This window comes from Pagrus pagrus (assembly GCF_965226575.1).
Source record: "Pagrus pagrus genome assembly, chromosome: 6".
NCBI lineage: Eukaryota > Metazoa > Chordata > Actinopteri > Spariformes > Sparidae > Pagrus > Pagrus pagrus.
The window spans coordinates 35311370-35328655 of NC_140190.1; the positions used below are offsets into that span (position 1 = coordinate 35311370).

General features: G+C 40.0%; 1 protein-coding gene across 10 annotated transcripts in view; it reads left to right on the forward strand.

Annotated features, from left to right (window-relative positions):
* The window catches only part of LOC311259134 (epidermal growth factor receptor substrate 15-like 1), a 100699-nt gene that overhangs the window by 67431 nt on the left and 15982 nt on the right, over window positions 1–17286 (forward strand). For 7 of the 10 annotated variants that reach the window (XM_084356032.1, XM_084356025.1, XM_084356027.1 and 4 more), the window contains 3 exons: window positions 621–766; window positions 1113–1206; window positions 16677–16885. In XM_084356032.1, the coding sequence (XP_084212158.1) occupies window positions 621–766; window positions 1113–1206; window positions 16677–16885 (449 nt within the window). The remainder of the gene's footprint in view (window positions 1–620; window positions 767–1112; window positions 1207–16676; window positions 16886–17286) is intronic. The other 3 variants (XM_084356028.1, XM_084356033.1, XM_084356026.1) reach the window with 2 other exon arrangements.

Sequence of the window (17286 nt, forward strand, 5' to 3'; positions counted from 1 at the left end):
ATTGTAGGGGAGGGCGAGACAGGCTGTTTATTTGTTTGCAGTCTGCAACCTCACCACTAGTTGCCAGTAAATTCAACACACTGGAGCATCAAGTATTATTTAAACAAGGTAACTGCTCTGGAACCACATAGAATTAAACAATATACTGGAACAAAAATTCTTTTTAGGGTCAAGTAGAACCTTACAGTACCTGTATACAACCTTTTTACCATATTGAACCTGAATATATCTAATATCTGTACTCATCCATTCCAGTGAGGAATGACCAAAATTTACCACATATCTAAGTCAACAAACAAATAAGCAGAGCGGTCTCAACAATACTGACCGTTGTAAATGTCTCTTCTCTGTTCTGGCACCTCAGTGGTGGAAAGAACTCCCGACCAATGTCAGGACAGCAGAGTCACCTACCTTTAGCACTTACATCACAGCACTAATGAAAGGTATCCTTGACAAATGGCAGCTACTTTGCTCGGAAGAGGGCTTGAATATTGTTTCTATCTTTTCTACTTTATCAACGGTGATATGTTGTGGTTTCTTTCTTGTGACAAATGTACTTATTGTAAGTCGCTTTGGACAAAAGCATCTGCTAAATGCCCTAAATGTGATTGTTTTTTCAGACCTGTTTGGCACTTTGGACCCGTTTGGCAGCAGTTCGTTCAGCGGCAGCACTAACAGCTCTGCTGGATTTGCAGACTTCAGCCACATGTCGAAGCCCAGAGACCCTTTTGAAGGCAGGGCCAGCTGGCTGCCAGACTACCAGAAGGTACCAGAGGCCAAAACGCATGCTGAAAACTCAGTTTTTGGTCAGACTGACGTATCACACGAAAGTCTCTCATTGCAGTCAAGGAACTCTAAAATGTGCTTTATAAAAAGCCATATTGGCACAAATATAGTACAGTTATTAAAGGTCTTACTTTTACATTATTGTATCATCATCGTTATTAGTATGTTTTTATTTTAACAAAACAGTTTAGTTGAACTGTTTCTTTTTGCAATCTTCATCACATTTAAAATCTAAAGTTTAAAATCTCCTATAACCTGCATTACATTACGTCACTGTCCATCACATATATTGACATTACTGCTGAGTGCTCACTCTTTCTTTCCAGTCAGTGTTTGTGGATGACCCATTCAGCAGAAAGAATGACACGCCAGCTCTGCCACCCAAGAAAAGTGTTCCCCCAAGACCCAAACCACCCAGTGGTGAGTGTCACACTATACAGGCTTTTAGGGGGAGGGAAGAGGCAAAGAGGACAGGTAACAACACTGTGTTACAGCTTTTTAGATGAACCCATATAGCCTATGACTAACACCTTAATAATCAAATCAAATCAAATCAAATTTTATTTGTATAGCCCAAATTCACAAATCACAGTTTGCCTCAGAGGGCTTTACAATCTGTACAGAGACGACACCCTCTGTCCTTCGACCCTCGATTCGAGTGAGGAAAAACTTGCCCCAAAAAAAGGCCCTTTTAACAGGGAAAAAAAAAATAATAATAATAGACCTCATCACTGTGATGTCACATAAGCAGCCGTCACCTCTGGTTAGAAAACTGGCCGTTGATTTGCATCGTCAAGACATGAGAAATCTGCCAACTTGTTTATTGTTGTTGTTGTTTTCAGCCCTAACTGTAACGTTTGAGGGAAGTTAAACATGTTGGTCTGACCTGTCTGGCCTTTCTTCTGTGCTAATTTCATCTACTATATTGCTTTGCCAGTGTCTTTGATCTCTACACACGAGTGACATCTCAAAAACAATACAACCTTATAACATCAATAATTTATGGATGTTGTATAAAACAGTGAGGTGTCTGACTTTTCTGTCATTTGCATTGTATTGGCCAGTGTAATAGTAGATACGCATTCAGGAAATCCATTCTCATACTACGATTATTCATACTCTCACAAAGATAAATGATGGAAAAGTGTTTGTGAGAAGATACATTAATATTATATCAATAACAATGATAGCTTTTTATTGTGATGACCACCTCACCAACATGCCCATAATCGCCACCCTTCTGGGTAAAACAGACATATTAAAGAATGAAAGGGAAGGACGTGTGTATGTATTCATGGACTGTGACCAGAAAAAAGACGAACAAGAAAAGCACTCAGTAGAGTGCATACCTCCGCTGAGGCCTTTACAGACCCCTTTAATTCAACCAAGCTTAATCCCATATCATATAAAACATATTTAAATCTTTGATCTGGATTTTCTGGATTCATCAGTAGACGGGAGGGGTAGAGCGAGGGCAGATTAATCATTAGTTAATCAATCGAGGATGACCTTGTTGAATTTAGCTGCAAGAGTTTTCTGCCACTCTCCTTCCTGGGAGCACATCACCTCTACCCTTCAGCAACTGCTTCAATTATTCATTTATTTTTAAGTACTTCCACTTGTTTATAAATGTCTCCATGGCTTGGCATCTCCCTACCTGTCACATCTTCTCCATTCCCACACAACTACTCATTCACTGCAGGGGTATACAATAAGGGAAATTTTCAAATAATCAACCATCTACAGAACTTCAGTACGCTGTTCTTCTACTTCTTCTTCTCATCATCATGATCATTAATTATTATTATTAATAATATTGTTTAAAGTGAGCCTCTTATCGTTTAACAGAAAAATACATCATACAAACAGCAAATTTTGCAGCCTTGTCAGTCTGATGGCAGGTTATCACTTTCTGTCATCACTAGCATACTGTTAATAATCAAAGAAGCTCTGAGGCTTTGTTCCATATGTTATAATACAAGATTTAAGCATTGAGCTACAATCAGGCAACATTCATGATTCTGTACAGTCAAACTAACCAAAAACTTCTTATTGATCATCATTATAAAGTTTCAGGGCGTTCCTGTAACCATGGTAACTCACGGTGCCAGAGGGGAGGGAGAGACGCTGAATGAAGCCGTTTACACGGATACACTGCAGACAAAGTCCAGACTATAGTTATTATTTCACACATGTAGCACACAGCAGCAGACTCTCCGTGTCAGACGAGTTCTCACATGCTGACTAAACTCAATTGATAACGTAGCAGCGCAACAAGTCCTTGCTAGCTAAGCTTTAGCGCCGCTCTGTGTTGAGATCCCGCCCTGTGTGGGTCACTACACTGTCATTGGTCAGGCACGCACATGCTGTTAACGATACAATTGGCTGTAGAGTGTGACAATCTGTCAATAAAAATCAGCCAATTGTTCTCCTCCGATCTACATTGATCACACAAGTCGCCTCTGTTAAGTTTGAATGAAGGAAATCCGTCGTAGCGACGGAGAACTTTAATCCATGCTGGCCCCACCGGGCCAGTGCTTGGAGCTTTCTGGTGGCCCTGACGGTCTTAAAAGTACGTCCGGGCCACCGGGCCATTTATATTGTCGACCCCTGCACTGTGTTCTTCTGATGCCATTCTGCTCTCCAGGTTCTGCACTGTGGGTGACAAACTGGCTCTAACCTCTGGGATACTCTCCTTCAGGGTTTGCACTAGTGCACTTGTGTTGCTTCTTTTGAGCCAAAACTGAAAGTCACCTGTTTAGATTGTAACAATCTCTCTCAATTATTAACTCAACAAAGGAAAAGTACAAATGCAAATTTTAAGGGAACGGGTGGACCTAATAAATGCCGTGAATGGACACTGCCGGCTGACCAAAACTAATTTAACCCCCAAAAGTAAACAGCAAATCTCTCTTTTTTTCTTTGAACAATGTTTTTATTTTATTTTGCATCATTCATTACAGTGCAGGTAAGGTACAAGTGCGAATAGTTATCCAATGAATGACACTGTAATATTACATCCGATTCATTAGAACCGGATGTTAGCCAGTTGTATATTAATGAAATCCAACCTCTGTTAATACAATTGTTAGTAATAATTTCCTCTAAAGATGAAAGTGCAGGAATTGCTAATGACTTGTTTTGCATAGCAGAAATAAAGCTTCGCAACTGCAAATATTTGAAGAAATGTTTTTTTGGGATATTATATATATAAGAAATTTCCTCAAAAGACAATAAAACATGTTCCTTATACAGATCAGAAATTTTACTTAACCCTTTCTTTGCCCATAATTTGAACCCAGCATCCAGCTTGCCTGGTTTAAATGAGACATTACCCCAGATTGGGCTAAATTGTGACAGGGAGTTTAATATTTTCATGCGTTTCTTTACCTCGCACCACACATTAACCATATTCAATATTATAGGATGAACTGTATTCTCTCTTAGGTATTTTAATTCAGCTGAGTACAAATATAAATTAAGTGGTAACTGAACATATTGTGCTTCTATGTCCATCCATGGGGTCTTGTTTACATCAGAAAAATAGAATCTCAAAGTGGTCAGCTGTGCTGCGAGGTAGTACCAATAGAGGTTTGGACATTTCAACCCCCCTGCGTCAAACGGAAGATACAACAGAGATAGGCGAACTCTGGGACATTTCTTATTCCATATAAATTTTCTGATGATTGGTGATATTTTCTCAAACATTCCGTCAGGGTGCGCCAAAGGAATATTTTGGAATAAATATAAACATTTTGGTAATATGTTCATCTTTAAAATAATTATTTTGCCTATCAGAGAGATAGGCAATGACATCCATCTTTCTAAAGATTTATATACTGAGTCTAATACAGGTTCATAGTTTATTGGTGATATATTTTGTAACTGAGGTACTAATTTAGTGCCCAAATAGGTAAAACCAGTTGAAAGTTTAAAAGAAGATATATGTTGATCAGGATTTTGTCCCTCATTTTCATTAAGCAACATAAGTGAAGATTTTGAAGCGTTCAGCTTGTATCCAGAGATATCACCGAACAGGCCTAATAGATCTAACAGTGCAGGTATGGAGGTGTCTAATTGTTTTAAAAATAAAATTACATCATCAGCGAACAGTGCTATTATGTGATCTTTGTTGCCAATTGTAATTCCTTGTATTTGCCTGTTCGTTCTAATTGCTATTGCTAATGGTTCTATAGCTAGTATGAATAAAAGTGGGGAAAGAGGCAACCCCTGTGGACAACCTCTTGTAATATTGAAAGGTTTAGATCGGGTGATGACATCGAAGAGATAACGCCATTCAACTCTGTCAAAGGCTTTTTCAGCATCAAGTGGCAGAAAAGCCGTATCCCTTTCTCCCTTCTGGTTGTAGAGAATGTTAAGAGCACGCCTTACATTATGAAATCCTTGTCTTCCCTTTATAAAACCATTTTGATCGTCCCCCACAATGCTTGAAAGTACTCCCTCCAACCTCTTTGCCAAAATTTTGCTGAGGATTTTTGTGTCTGTGTTTATTAAACTTATAGGATGCATATTCTCACATTTAGTGTTAGTTTTCCCTGGTTTTGGAAGCAGGATAATCAAAGCCTCTCTCATAGAATCAGGCAAGTAGCCATTACAGTAGGATTCTAAATACATCTCATATAAGGGGGTTATCAATTTGTCTTTGAAATGTTTATATAAGTCAATTGGAAGGCCGTCCGGTCCTGCTGTTTTTCCTGTCTTCAATGCACCTATAGCTTCAGAAATTTCTGCTGTACTTAATTGTTTGTCTAATATATTCTTACTTTCCTCAGAGATCTTTGGAATATTAAGTTGGTCTAAGAATTTGGTCTGGGTATCGATATTGATATTGTACTCTGATTTATAGAGATTTTCGTAGAAGTTTCTAAATGCTGTGTTAATTTCCAATGGTTCGATAGTGACGTTCCCATTCACGTCCTCTATCCTTATAATTGTCCTCTCTGTTTGTTGTTGTTTAATGCGCCATGCAAGAAGCCTACCAGGTTTTTCCCCTTGATCGTAATAATTTTGTCGAAGTCTCATTAAATTTGCAGCGGCCTTATTGGATGTTATCTCATTATATTGAGTTCTCAGTAGTAATAACTGCTTGTGCACATCATTGTCACTTTGCCCCTCCTGAAAACTCCTGTTCTCAAGAATTTTAATTTGGAGTTCCAACTCCCTACATTTTGCCTGTGACTCTTGATCGCCTGCTCATATAGCTTATAATCTGACCCCTAATAAATGATTTAAAGGCTTCCCACCTGATTGTAGCAGAAGTTTGGGATGTATTAATCTCAAAATACATGTCAATTTGTTCACCTAAAAATTGTAAGAACTTTGAATCCTGCATCCATTTTGTTTGAAATCTCCACTTACGGGGTTGGCGAACCAGTTTGGGCTCCACATAGACCATAGAGATAACTGCATGGTCTGAGATGATTATGCTGTTGTAGTGGCAGCCTCCAATATTGGAAAGGAGTTCTGCTGACACCAGAAAGTAATCTATTCTAGAGTAACATTTATACGTACTAGAGTAACAGGAGAACTCCTTCGCTGTTGGGTTCAAATGCCTCCATATATCCACTAGATTAAGTTCTTTTATAAAATGATGTATTACTTTTCTGGACTTCATATGAGTGTTGTCGACTCCAGTCGATCTATCTTTACTTGGATCCAGGACACAATTAAAATCCCCAGCAATAATGTTTTTACCAGACAGTGTTGAGATTCTCAGGAATAGGTTATTATAAAAGTTAACATCGTCAATGTTTGGTCCATATACGTTAATTAAATTAATCTGTGTTGACAGGAGACTACCTTGTATAATTAAAAATCTACCATTGGGATCTTCGGTTACTCTTTCTATTTGTATTGGAATAGACTTATGTATTAATGTCATTACACCTCTGGCGTTAGTAGAATATGAGGATGCTATGACATGCCCTGGCCACCTATGTTTTATCTTAGATGTCTCATTAGTTACCAGATGCGTTTCCTGTAGGAATACTATCTTAGCTCCTAACTGTTTGATCCTGTTCATAACCTGTTTCACTTTGATGGGTTTGTTCAGGTCTCTACAGTTCCATGAAGTACATTCAATTAAAGTATCCAAGGTTTAAGGTTTCCATATATTTAAAAGAACATAATGAAAAGACATTGAATTTAATAACTAAAATTGGTACCATGCTGCACATGAAGAGAGCGAGTTTTCCCATCCCAAACACCCCAAACACACACAAGCCCAACTTGAACACATGGGCAACCCTTAACCCTTCTTAAACGTCTTCCTTCTAATACTCTGAATAGATCCACATCACGATGAGGAGCCATTCTTCTGTTTACCTTAAATCTCCCGCTGTTGTTGCTTGTTGGTTTAAGATTAATTCCTACCTTTCCTGATATGAACTTCTGAATATATTATGTCTGTTAAGTTTTTAAACTGTGACTGATTTTAAAGGTTTCAAACGTAGTTGTGCGCCTGCACATGTTCATATATACACATATACCAACTTAGAAAGTTGTTTAACTCAAACATTAGACAAAAAACAAAACAATACAAAAACAAACCTAGAGTGAGGCTCATATCAAATTGATGAAACCCAGATTGCTAAACTTAAATATTCCATTGTCATCTTACTTACAGTGAACTACACCAACATGTTCGTAGGGCGTATTTGAGTCCGTTTGTGCTTTTAATCCGTAAAGTTTGGTGTAAGACATTAGTTCAGTTCAAGAACCTTAGACATAGTGTAGGCAGCGTAAGCCTGCCATACCTTGGCCGTAGTGGTGGACTGGTAGTCTCTTAGTTAATCTCCTGGTGCCGATTCTCCCAGCTCCCTGATGTATTTATCCACGTTGGTCGGTTTGTCAAAGATGGTTGTGCGCTCTGCATGGGTCAGCAGCAGTCTGGCGGGGAAGATGATTCCTCACATCGTCGTATTGTCGCTGTTGTTTATAGACTTCTGCAGACAGGTCCGGGAGAAATCTTACTTTGTTGTTTTTGTATATCACCTCTTTCTTCACCCTCGCAGCCCTAAGGATGCCCTCTCTGTCCTTGTAGTTCAAGCATTTCACGATGATTGCTCTTGGCGCAGAGCCAGGATTCTGGCCCGTTATGCGGTGGGCTCTCTCCAGAACTGGGGGTGTTATATCCAAATTGTCCGCAAACCATTTCTCCATGTACGAGCAGGGGTCGGATCCTTCTTCTTTTTCAGGTATTCCCAGTACACGCACATTATTATGACGGCTTCTGCACTCCAGGTCATCCACTTTGTTAGCTAAAGATTTAGCTTTCTTCTCTAGCTTGTCCACGACCGCCTCCAGCCTGTTGATCGTGTCCTCGGCTGTGGATATGCGTTGTTCTGCCTCAGAAATACAGCCGCTGCATTCTTTAATATCAGATTGAACGATCTTAATTTCGGCCAACATCCCGGCCATTTCTGTGTGAAAGTCTTGTTTGAATGACAATATAGCCTTCATGATGTCCGCAGTGGAGGGGTTTGTCATGTTATCAGTATTGTCGATATTACCTGCCTGTGCAGGTGTTGTGGTGCCGTCTAATTCAGGGTTAGCTTCGGACACGTTTTCGTCGTTAACGAGCCCTCCGGCTGTCTTTGTTCCTTCTTCTTGACATGTCGCGTTTAGTGTGCCTTTACTCTCAAGTTGGTTTACTTTTAGAAGCGGTTAGGAATGTTTAAAGTTTGTAAATTGCAAGATTAGCAACAGAGCGAGGAGAACCACGTCTACTCAGCGTGCCGCCATTACCGAAGTCCTATTTTCGCAAATCTCTCTTTTACACCTATGATAATGTTGGAATAAATTATAAAGAAACAAAAACACAGAAAGTTTGATTTCTCACACTGTATTAACAGAAAATAAATTCAATTATGTCCGACCCGGACGCACACACCAAACAAAAGAAGGGAGGCACACTCCAATACAAACAAACATTTGGCCAAAAAACCCCACAATAACCCCGAAAATCCCCACAGTTCAAATGTCCAAATCCCAACATAAAGTGTCCATGAAATAATTAGTCCTGAAAGAAAAGTATCAAAATAAAACTACCTTTGACAGGTGGAAATGTGGCGAGCCGCCGCAAGTCTTAATGCAAAAAAGAAGCTCACCCACGCAAAGCTCACCCAGCCCATTTGGCAACCGGATCGTGGGCACGCAGTAATCCGGTGGTCTTTTAATCCTTTTTTGGTTTCTGTTGGATTTCTCCTATGGACATTCACCGAAACAATCCTGCTGGCCACGTCCTCCAAACTCTGACTGTCTCCACCTGCCGCGCGCGTCATCTCTCTCGTGACCTTTCTCCTCTCCCCCATTTATCACATTTGGCAGAAAATAAACTAACAGAGTAAAACAAAATAATAATACCTGGGCTCCTGATAAGTTTGAACCCATCATGGCAATTACAATTATGGCACAAGACTAAACACGAAACATATTAATCACCACAATTACCTCACATCAAGGTAGACTTGGACGACCCTTACAAGATGAGCCTTCCCTGATGCTTCATCATGTGCATTTGTAATATATTCCATCCTTGTTGTTTGTTTTTGTTTGTTATTATCGTTATTGTCATTCATTATGTATTAAACGTTTATCTGGTATGGTAATGTGTCCTTGGGTGACTTGAGAAGCGCTGACAGAAATTTGTTATATATACATGTAAGGGTTGGCCACTTTGTGTGTATGACACGAAAATAGAAGTATAAAGTCTATCATTACCTCTGCCAATGAGGTTATGTTTTCACACGTCCTTTGGTTGCTTTGTTGGTTGGTTGGTTGGTTGGTCGGTTGGTCGGTCAGCAGGATATAAAAAACTCCTGAAAAGGTTTCCAGTAAACTTGGATGGGGGTTGGGTCTCGGTTTGGTGTTGATCCAGGTAAAGGGATGGATCCAGGAATTTACAGTCTTTAACAATTCAGGGAATTTGGCATGTACACTATATTGCCAAAAGTATTGGCTCACCTGCCCTGACTCACATATGAACTTAAGTGACATCCCATTCTTAATCCATAGGGTTTAATATGACATTGGTCCACCCTTTGCAGCTATTACAGCTTCAACTCTTCTGGGAAGGCTTTCCACAAGGTTTAGGAGTGTGTTTATGGGAATTTTTGACCATTCTTCCAGAAGCGCATTTGTGAGGTCACACACTGATGTTGGACGAGAAGGCCTGGCTCTCAGTCTCCGTTCTAATTCATCCCAAAGGTGTTCTATTGGGTTGAGGTCAGGACTCTGTGCAGGCCAGTCAAGTTCATCCACACCAAACTCTCTCATCCATGTCTTTATAGACCTTGCTTTGTGCACTGGTGCACAGTCATGTTGGAACAGGAAGGGGCCATCCCCAAACTGTTCCCACAAAGTTGGGAGTTCCTTTCACTGGAACTTAGGGGCCAAGCCCAGCTCCTGAAAAACAACCCCACACTATAATCCCCCCTCCACCAAACTTTACACTTGGCACAATGCAGTCAGACAAGTACCGTTCTCCCGGCAACCGCCAAACCCAGACTCGTCCATCAGATCGCCAGAGGGTGAAGCGCGAATTGTCACTCCAGAGAACGCATCTCCACTGCTCTAGAGTCCAGTGGCGGCGTGCTTTGCACCCCTGCATCCGACGCTTTGCATTGCACTTGGTGATGTATGGCTTGGATGCAGCTGCTCGGCCATGGAAACCCATTCCATGAAGCTCTCTACGCACTGTTCTTGAGCTAATCTGAAGGCCACATGAAGTTTGGAGGTCTGTAGCAATTGACTCTGCAAAAAGTTGGCGACCTCTGCACACTATGCACCTCAGCATCCGCTGACCCCGCTCCATCATTTTACGTGGTCTACCACTTTGTGGCTGAGTTGCTGTCGTTCCCAATCGCTTCCACTTTGTTATAATACCACTGACAGTTGACTGTGGAATATTTAGGAGCAAGGACATTTCACGACTGGACTTGTTGCACAGGTGGCATCCTATCACAGTACCACGCTGGAATTCACTGAGCTCCTGAGAGCGACCCATTCTTTCACAAATGTTTGTAGAAACAGTCTGCATGCCTTGGTGCTTGATTTTATAAACCTGTGGCCATGGAAGTGATTGGAACACCTGATTTCAATTATTTGGATGGGTGAGTGAATACTTTTGGCAATGTAGTGTATCGTGATAAAAGAAATCAGGTGTATTTAGGTGGCTGGTATCTATGAGCGAGTACAGCTTGATACAGATCCAAACAACAATCTGGATCTAACAAATTAAAATATATGTAGTTTGATATTAGATTACACTTGAGTGACTTAAAAGGGACTGTTCGACCCAGCTATACCAAGTGCCATTCTAGGAATTACTCATTTCTTCTTAATCTGTCAACAGGAAATAATGTCATTGGCTACTGAGAAGAGTAAAGCCTTTTTGGATGTGCTGGGGCACTGCATCACACACTGTATACTCTCTGTAGTTTCTCAATTCAAACACTTAACCAGCAGTGACAAGGAGCAATGTGTGCTGTACTTTGTCACATTGAAGCTTTTATGGAGTTTAATTTTGGCAATGGTGAGTTGTGTCAGTTGTTTGGATGTTGGTGTTTTGATACAGGACTGGCTTTAATTAAGTTTCACTCTAGGGATGGCCGATATGGCCTAAAATCCATATTGCGATATACATTGCAGCCTCTTGCGATAACGATATATATCACGATATATAAATTATAATAGAACCATTTCAGAACAGGTTACATAGACCCTAAGGAAAGCCAAATTGCTAAATGTATTTTTTTTAAAAGAAAGAAATAAACGTAGTATGTAGTTTTGAGAACATTTATTGTGCAAAACTGTAATTATACAACATAATGTTGCAGATAAATAAAGTTCAAGTATACTAGCTGCAGAGACTTTAACAAAGAAAAAGCACTGTTGCCAACTCCTCAGTAAGGAAAGTCACTATTGGCTGTCCTAAAAGTCACCAGAAGTCTCTAAATGACGTCATCACCCACTTTGCATAACTGGCCATGTGCATTTAATTGTAATGGACGCCGCCTGTGAGTGCTTTGGGACGGTCCCACGGCAGCACCCGCTGCTCGTTGAACGATACATGCTTTCACGTCAGAGTCTCCACAAGTCTCCAAATACACCAGAAAAAGTTGCTAGATTTGTCGCTAGTTGCTTTTTTGAAAAAGAGTCGCAAGAGGGGTCTGAAAACTCGCTAAATATAGTGACAAAGTCGCTAAGTTGGCAACACTGGTTGCAGCCAGTTGCAGCTCGTGGCTCTAAATTTCACGGGTAGATTGCGTCATCAACATGCATTATCGTGATGTGCAATAGAATTAAAATCTCTATTGTAGGCCAATTTTGTATCGTTTATATTGCATATAGTTTCTATCGCCCATTACTATTTCACATCAATGATTGTCTTCTCATGTTATCTTCAAGGTGAGAAGATCAGTCTTACCTCTGATGTTGCACTAGAAACAAAATTTTCAAAAATCATGTAGCAACATTTGGTTGTTAATGATTTCAGAAGTTCTGAGTGCTGTCACACCTTTGTGTTTGTTTGCTAACATCTTCCTGGAGCTGTTTGACTGCCCTTGTATTTCAACTTTTGCAGCTGACTGTGAACAGTACCTCCTGAGTGCATTGCATTGGGAGTCAGTGTACATCAGTGTTCAGTGTTGAACAGTGTCTATCAACAGTACACTGAAAAATCATGTCTGAGGGGACTAAAATCCAGCCTGACATTAGATCTTCTTCTCTCACCAGCCTACCTACCTTTGTTGCCCATACCACATGAGCTTAAGTATTGTTGTATAACTCTGAGTGCTGCCCATATGAATAACAGCCCATGGGCTAAGGCCCAGCCACCAGACGCTCCCTGGTCTCCCTATACCGGGTGAGGCACTCTGTCCCTGTTTGCATCAATTCATGAGGTTTCAAATCGCTCTTTGTCTGGTCCCTATAGGAGCTATTGCCCCCGACAACATAGCTCCCAGGTTCACAGGGATCATAGGGATCCCAGGATTCAGCTGGTGGATACCAGAAATGATTAATAGAAATGTGAAAAATGTCTGATTCCAATACATCTTTTTGAATGTCTTGTTATGGATGCTATGACCAGAAAGGATGTGTTTGGCAAAACTTCTTTTGGAGATAGAACAACACTGTCCTGGTGCTTACAGTACAGCACAGCCCTTTGCTGTGTTTCAGCCTAAACTGTGATGTCACAGGCTTTCTAACTCAGTAATTGTCGGAGGGAACGAGAGACGTCTGCTATAGCTTATCATTGAGGCTCCAGCAACTGTCCGTCAGGCTCATTTCCATCAGTCACTCTGCAACAACTAACGGCTAAACTTCACATTAATGCTCCGTATAGTTTTAGGTAGATTTTATAACATGATTGTTCACAAACTGCTTGTCTGATGTTTGTGTGAAGGCACACATGAAGGTTATGTTGTAAGAGCGATGATATGTGGTTTGCTTGGCCTGTTGTTTTTAGACACACCCTAACTTGCTTCCTCTCTCTTCCCTTTATGTGTGTGTGTGTGTGTGTGTGTGTGTGTGTGTGTGTGTGTGCGCGCGTGCGTGCATGTGTTTATGAGGGTGAGTGGTTCAGAGAAGGTCAGGCTGCAGGCTGTTTGCAGTGGGCAAATGCCAATTGTACCAATGTATCCATCTTCTTTCTTACTCGTCATATACCAATAATTAATTAAATTTATGTTTTGAATCTCCTGTTTCTTCACACACACTCACACACACACACACACACACACAAACTCACACACATGCAGACATGCATGCATGCTTGTTGACTGAATAGGGCACAGCTGCAGAGCTACAGATAAACTGGCAGAATTGAGGGCATGTTGCTGTATTGATTTCAGTAGATGAAATACTGCACTCTGCATGTACAACCCGGTGGTAGGCATTAAAATTAGATGCCACTAACATAGCAGATTATTTTAAAACAGGGTGGAGCTCATGATTGTGGTTTCTCGAGTGTGAGTTGTAGTGCCGTTTGCGTGTGTCAGTGCAGTTTACTGAAAGAGGAAAAAACTGATTGCCAGGCATGCAGTTTTGCTTAGCGTGGAGTGTGAAATGAACTGCTCACCCCAATCAGCCTTGTTATCTGGGTAATATACTAAATGCGTATGTGTATGACAACAGTTTGACTGGCCCTGTGGTTTGACACCTATACAGGCAACTTGATGTACTCTTAACGTTCCCACGATCCTCTGCCAGCTTCAGCTCCTTGTTGATAACAGAGATATTACTATGATTACTGTTGAGAATTTGCTTTTTTGCGTAGATCCACTTGTGGTTTTAAAGAGGCTGAGTCTGATAAACGGGGTTTTGAATGAGGATTACATTCTGTTTTATTGTATTTTCAGTAAAGCACTGAACTGCTTGGTCTTCAGGGATGGCAGTATGTCTGCAAATCTTCAGTTATACTGATGAGGAGCAAGAGATGTTAAGATGTGACAAATGAATTTCAAATCAAGAAAAAAGCTGTTAGTTGAAATGATTTGTCACCCATACTGATCCAAAGCTCAAAAATAAACTTTGAATTAAGATTTCTTTTTTACTTTTTACTTTTCCCTAATGGCACAGAAAAAATAGATCAAAATGTTTTATATAGAGCTGTAACAGTTTTACAGTTTTTTTAATTTTATTTTTGCTAATCATTTAATGAAGTCAAATAGTTTTTCAAGCAAAAATATGAACAGTGTCTTGTTACAGGAGATTTGCTGCTTTTCTGTGTTTTATCATTATAAACTGAAATATCGTTGGTCAAACAAAAAATTCTCTGTGGACTATTATCATGAATGTGTGTGCTCTCTGAACGTGAACAGCATTTGTCTAGTTGGTAGACTGGTGAACCAACAGTTGGTAATGTGGGCAGAAAACCCGACCAAGTGATTTACCAGAAACCGTAGAGAACGGTTCTGTCGGTTATGGAGTAGCACTTTTGGTTTTGGTCCTGTGGCTGTTGATTTTGCTGTGTTTTTTCCTGTACCAGCTGTTTTCATATGTTTCTCAGAAGGACGTAGCATTGCATGTGATAACTTTGAGAAAAATGTGTGTTTGGACTCAATATGAATTGTAATGGTGTGTCGCATGTGGAGGTGAAACTGTTGTGGCTTTCAAAAACTGGTAGCGATCTTTGAGGTGACACCGGAGATGAAACAGGGCGTGGGCACAATATGAGAAGCAGAGAGTTCAGTGTTTGTGTATTTTAATCTGGAACCGATCAAATCAGATTCTGTTTTATCCACCTAGTTTACTAAGGTGAGAATTACTCATGCAGGCTGCAGTGTTGAGTCATGGTATCTCTCAGCTAAGTGAACACAGGTACTTATTGTTTTTACATCTAACTCTGGAGATTCATGACACATATCTGTTTTTGTTCTTTTTCTTTGCTCTCTCAGCAGGCCTTACTCACCACAAAGCACATTATTTCTGTGATATCCCAGAAGCACCTCCTCAGTGATGTTGATAGCTATGTGTCCTGCGTCTCTGACATGTTAAAATCTGAAAGGATGCAATGAACTCACTATCCATGTGTCCAGGGGATGCACCATATTTGATCTGTGATGATGATGTATTGTGAACAACAACTCCGCATTGAAATAAGTATAAAAGGAAACTTGTGATACTTCCTTCATGCGCAGGTTTCAACAATCAAAGCTACAAACTTGATCTGGATCACTGTCAAGAATAATCAGCTCTGATAGATTCTGTATTCTCTCATGATGAATATGACAGATAATGTTTCACTGTTCAGGAGATGCATCATGTTGAAACCATAAAATAAACCACTGTTTAGTTTATTTGAATTGTGAAGCCAAGTGTATCAGGATGATTTGACAGGATTTTAACCGTTGAATCTGAACTATTTGTCTTTCTTCAGTTCAGTGCCACAATAAACTTCTTTATCTGCCTACATCAGTATGTTTTACCTGCAGCCTCAGACTCTTCTCTCAGAGGTCTCTCAGATTTCCTCACAGTCAGAGAAAGTAAAGTGTGCGCTCTGTTCATAGTTCAGTTATAAATCCCTGTGCACCACGGAGAGCCTCTCCTGTCGGCTGCAGACACCGCTGTCAGCACATTTTGGGGCCCTGGGCCAGATTAGGATTTGGTGCCCCCATAATTGCAGCTTGAGTCATCAGCTAACCACCATCACATGTTGTCAGTTAGATTTTATTTATCTAAAGCAGCAGCTAATATAAAAGTACGTTTATGGTTCTCTTTTTATATAATTCCTCATTGAGATGTTATCCCTGTGCATTTTCATAAGCTTCTATGTTTTATATATGTCTCTTTACTCTGACTGACAACATCGGTGTCTGGCTGACTGGCTCATCAATTTTCAGGAGGCAGCCGTAGATGTGCCAGTGTTTTGTTCTCAGAATTAGGATTTAATTAGTTTTTTATTTGTTTTATTTTCAGATACATTTTCATCAAACATATTACCATGATCATAACCATATAACATTAAACACGAGTTTAACACAGTAATTTGTCAGAAATCACAAATGTTGTTGTTGAATGTCCCCAGGAGCCACTTAAATGAGCACCTATTGGTCCCGGGGACTCACTATGAAGAAAAAATTGTCACTGTTCCCTTCACTGATCTTTTTTAAAATAAATACCTGAGCATTTCAGATTTGACTCTTACTTTTACTTTCCAGTCACTTCTCAAATTTTTTAGTCAAATGACAAACTCCCATCAGAGCTGTGAACAGGTGTCTGTTTTTAGTCAGCATGCATTTATTCCGATGGTGCAAAGACAAACAAACTTGATAACGATATTGCCTATGTACTGTATATGTTATGATATATGATATAGTGTCCGGTAAAGAAGACTCTACTCTGTGCTAATGTCTTTATGTCTTCAGGTAAGAGTACACCAGTGAGCATGTCTGGCACAGCTGACCCTTCCAAACCATGTGACCCCTTCCAACCCTTCGGCGTTGACACCATCGACCCGTTTCAGAGTAAAAAGGGCCTGGGAGACCCGTTCAGTGGCAAAGATCCTTTTGTTCCATCATCAGCATCAAGTAAAAGTCCTAAAGACTCTACCTCGGGTTTTGCAGACTTCAGTTCTGTAAGTTGAGATGGGTGATACTGTTTAAGTGTTTGTGTGGCCAGGCCTCACAGCTCCGTCACTAGATTGAAGCTGTAGTGTCTATAAGGTCTGTCCTAGAGACTGATGAGTGCTGAACGTGCAGATGATTGGCTGATGTTTGAAGTTGTGCTTAAACAGCAGCACATGATGTAAAAAAGTGTTTATCAAATCATATTTTGACAACATGATTGTATCATGTTATCATTTTATAGAATACTAAATAATGGTGATAAAATAATGATTACAAACACATTTTTTTTAGAAACTAAAAAACTACATGGTTTAATTTTTTTTTTTAACAATTAACTAATTATTATTTTTTATTATGATTTAAAAATATTTTGAATACTGCCATATTTATGAATGTCAGAAACACATTA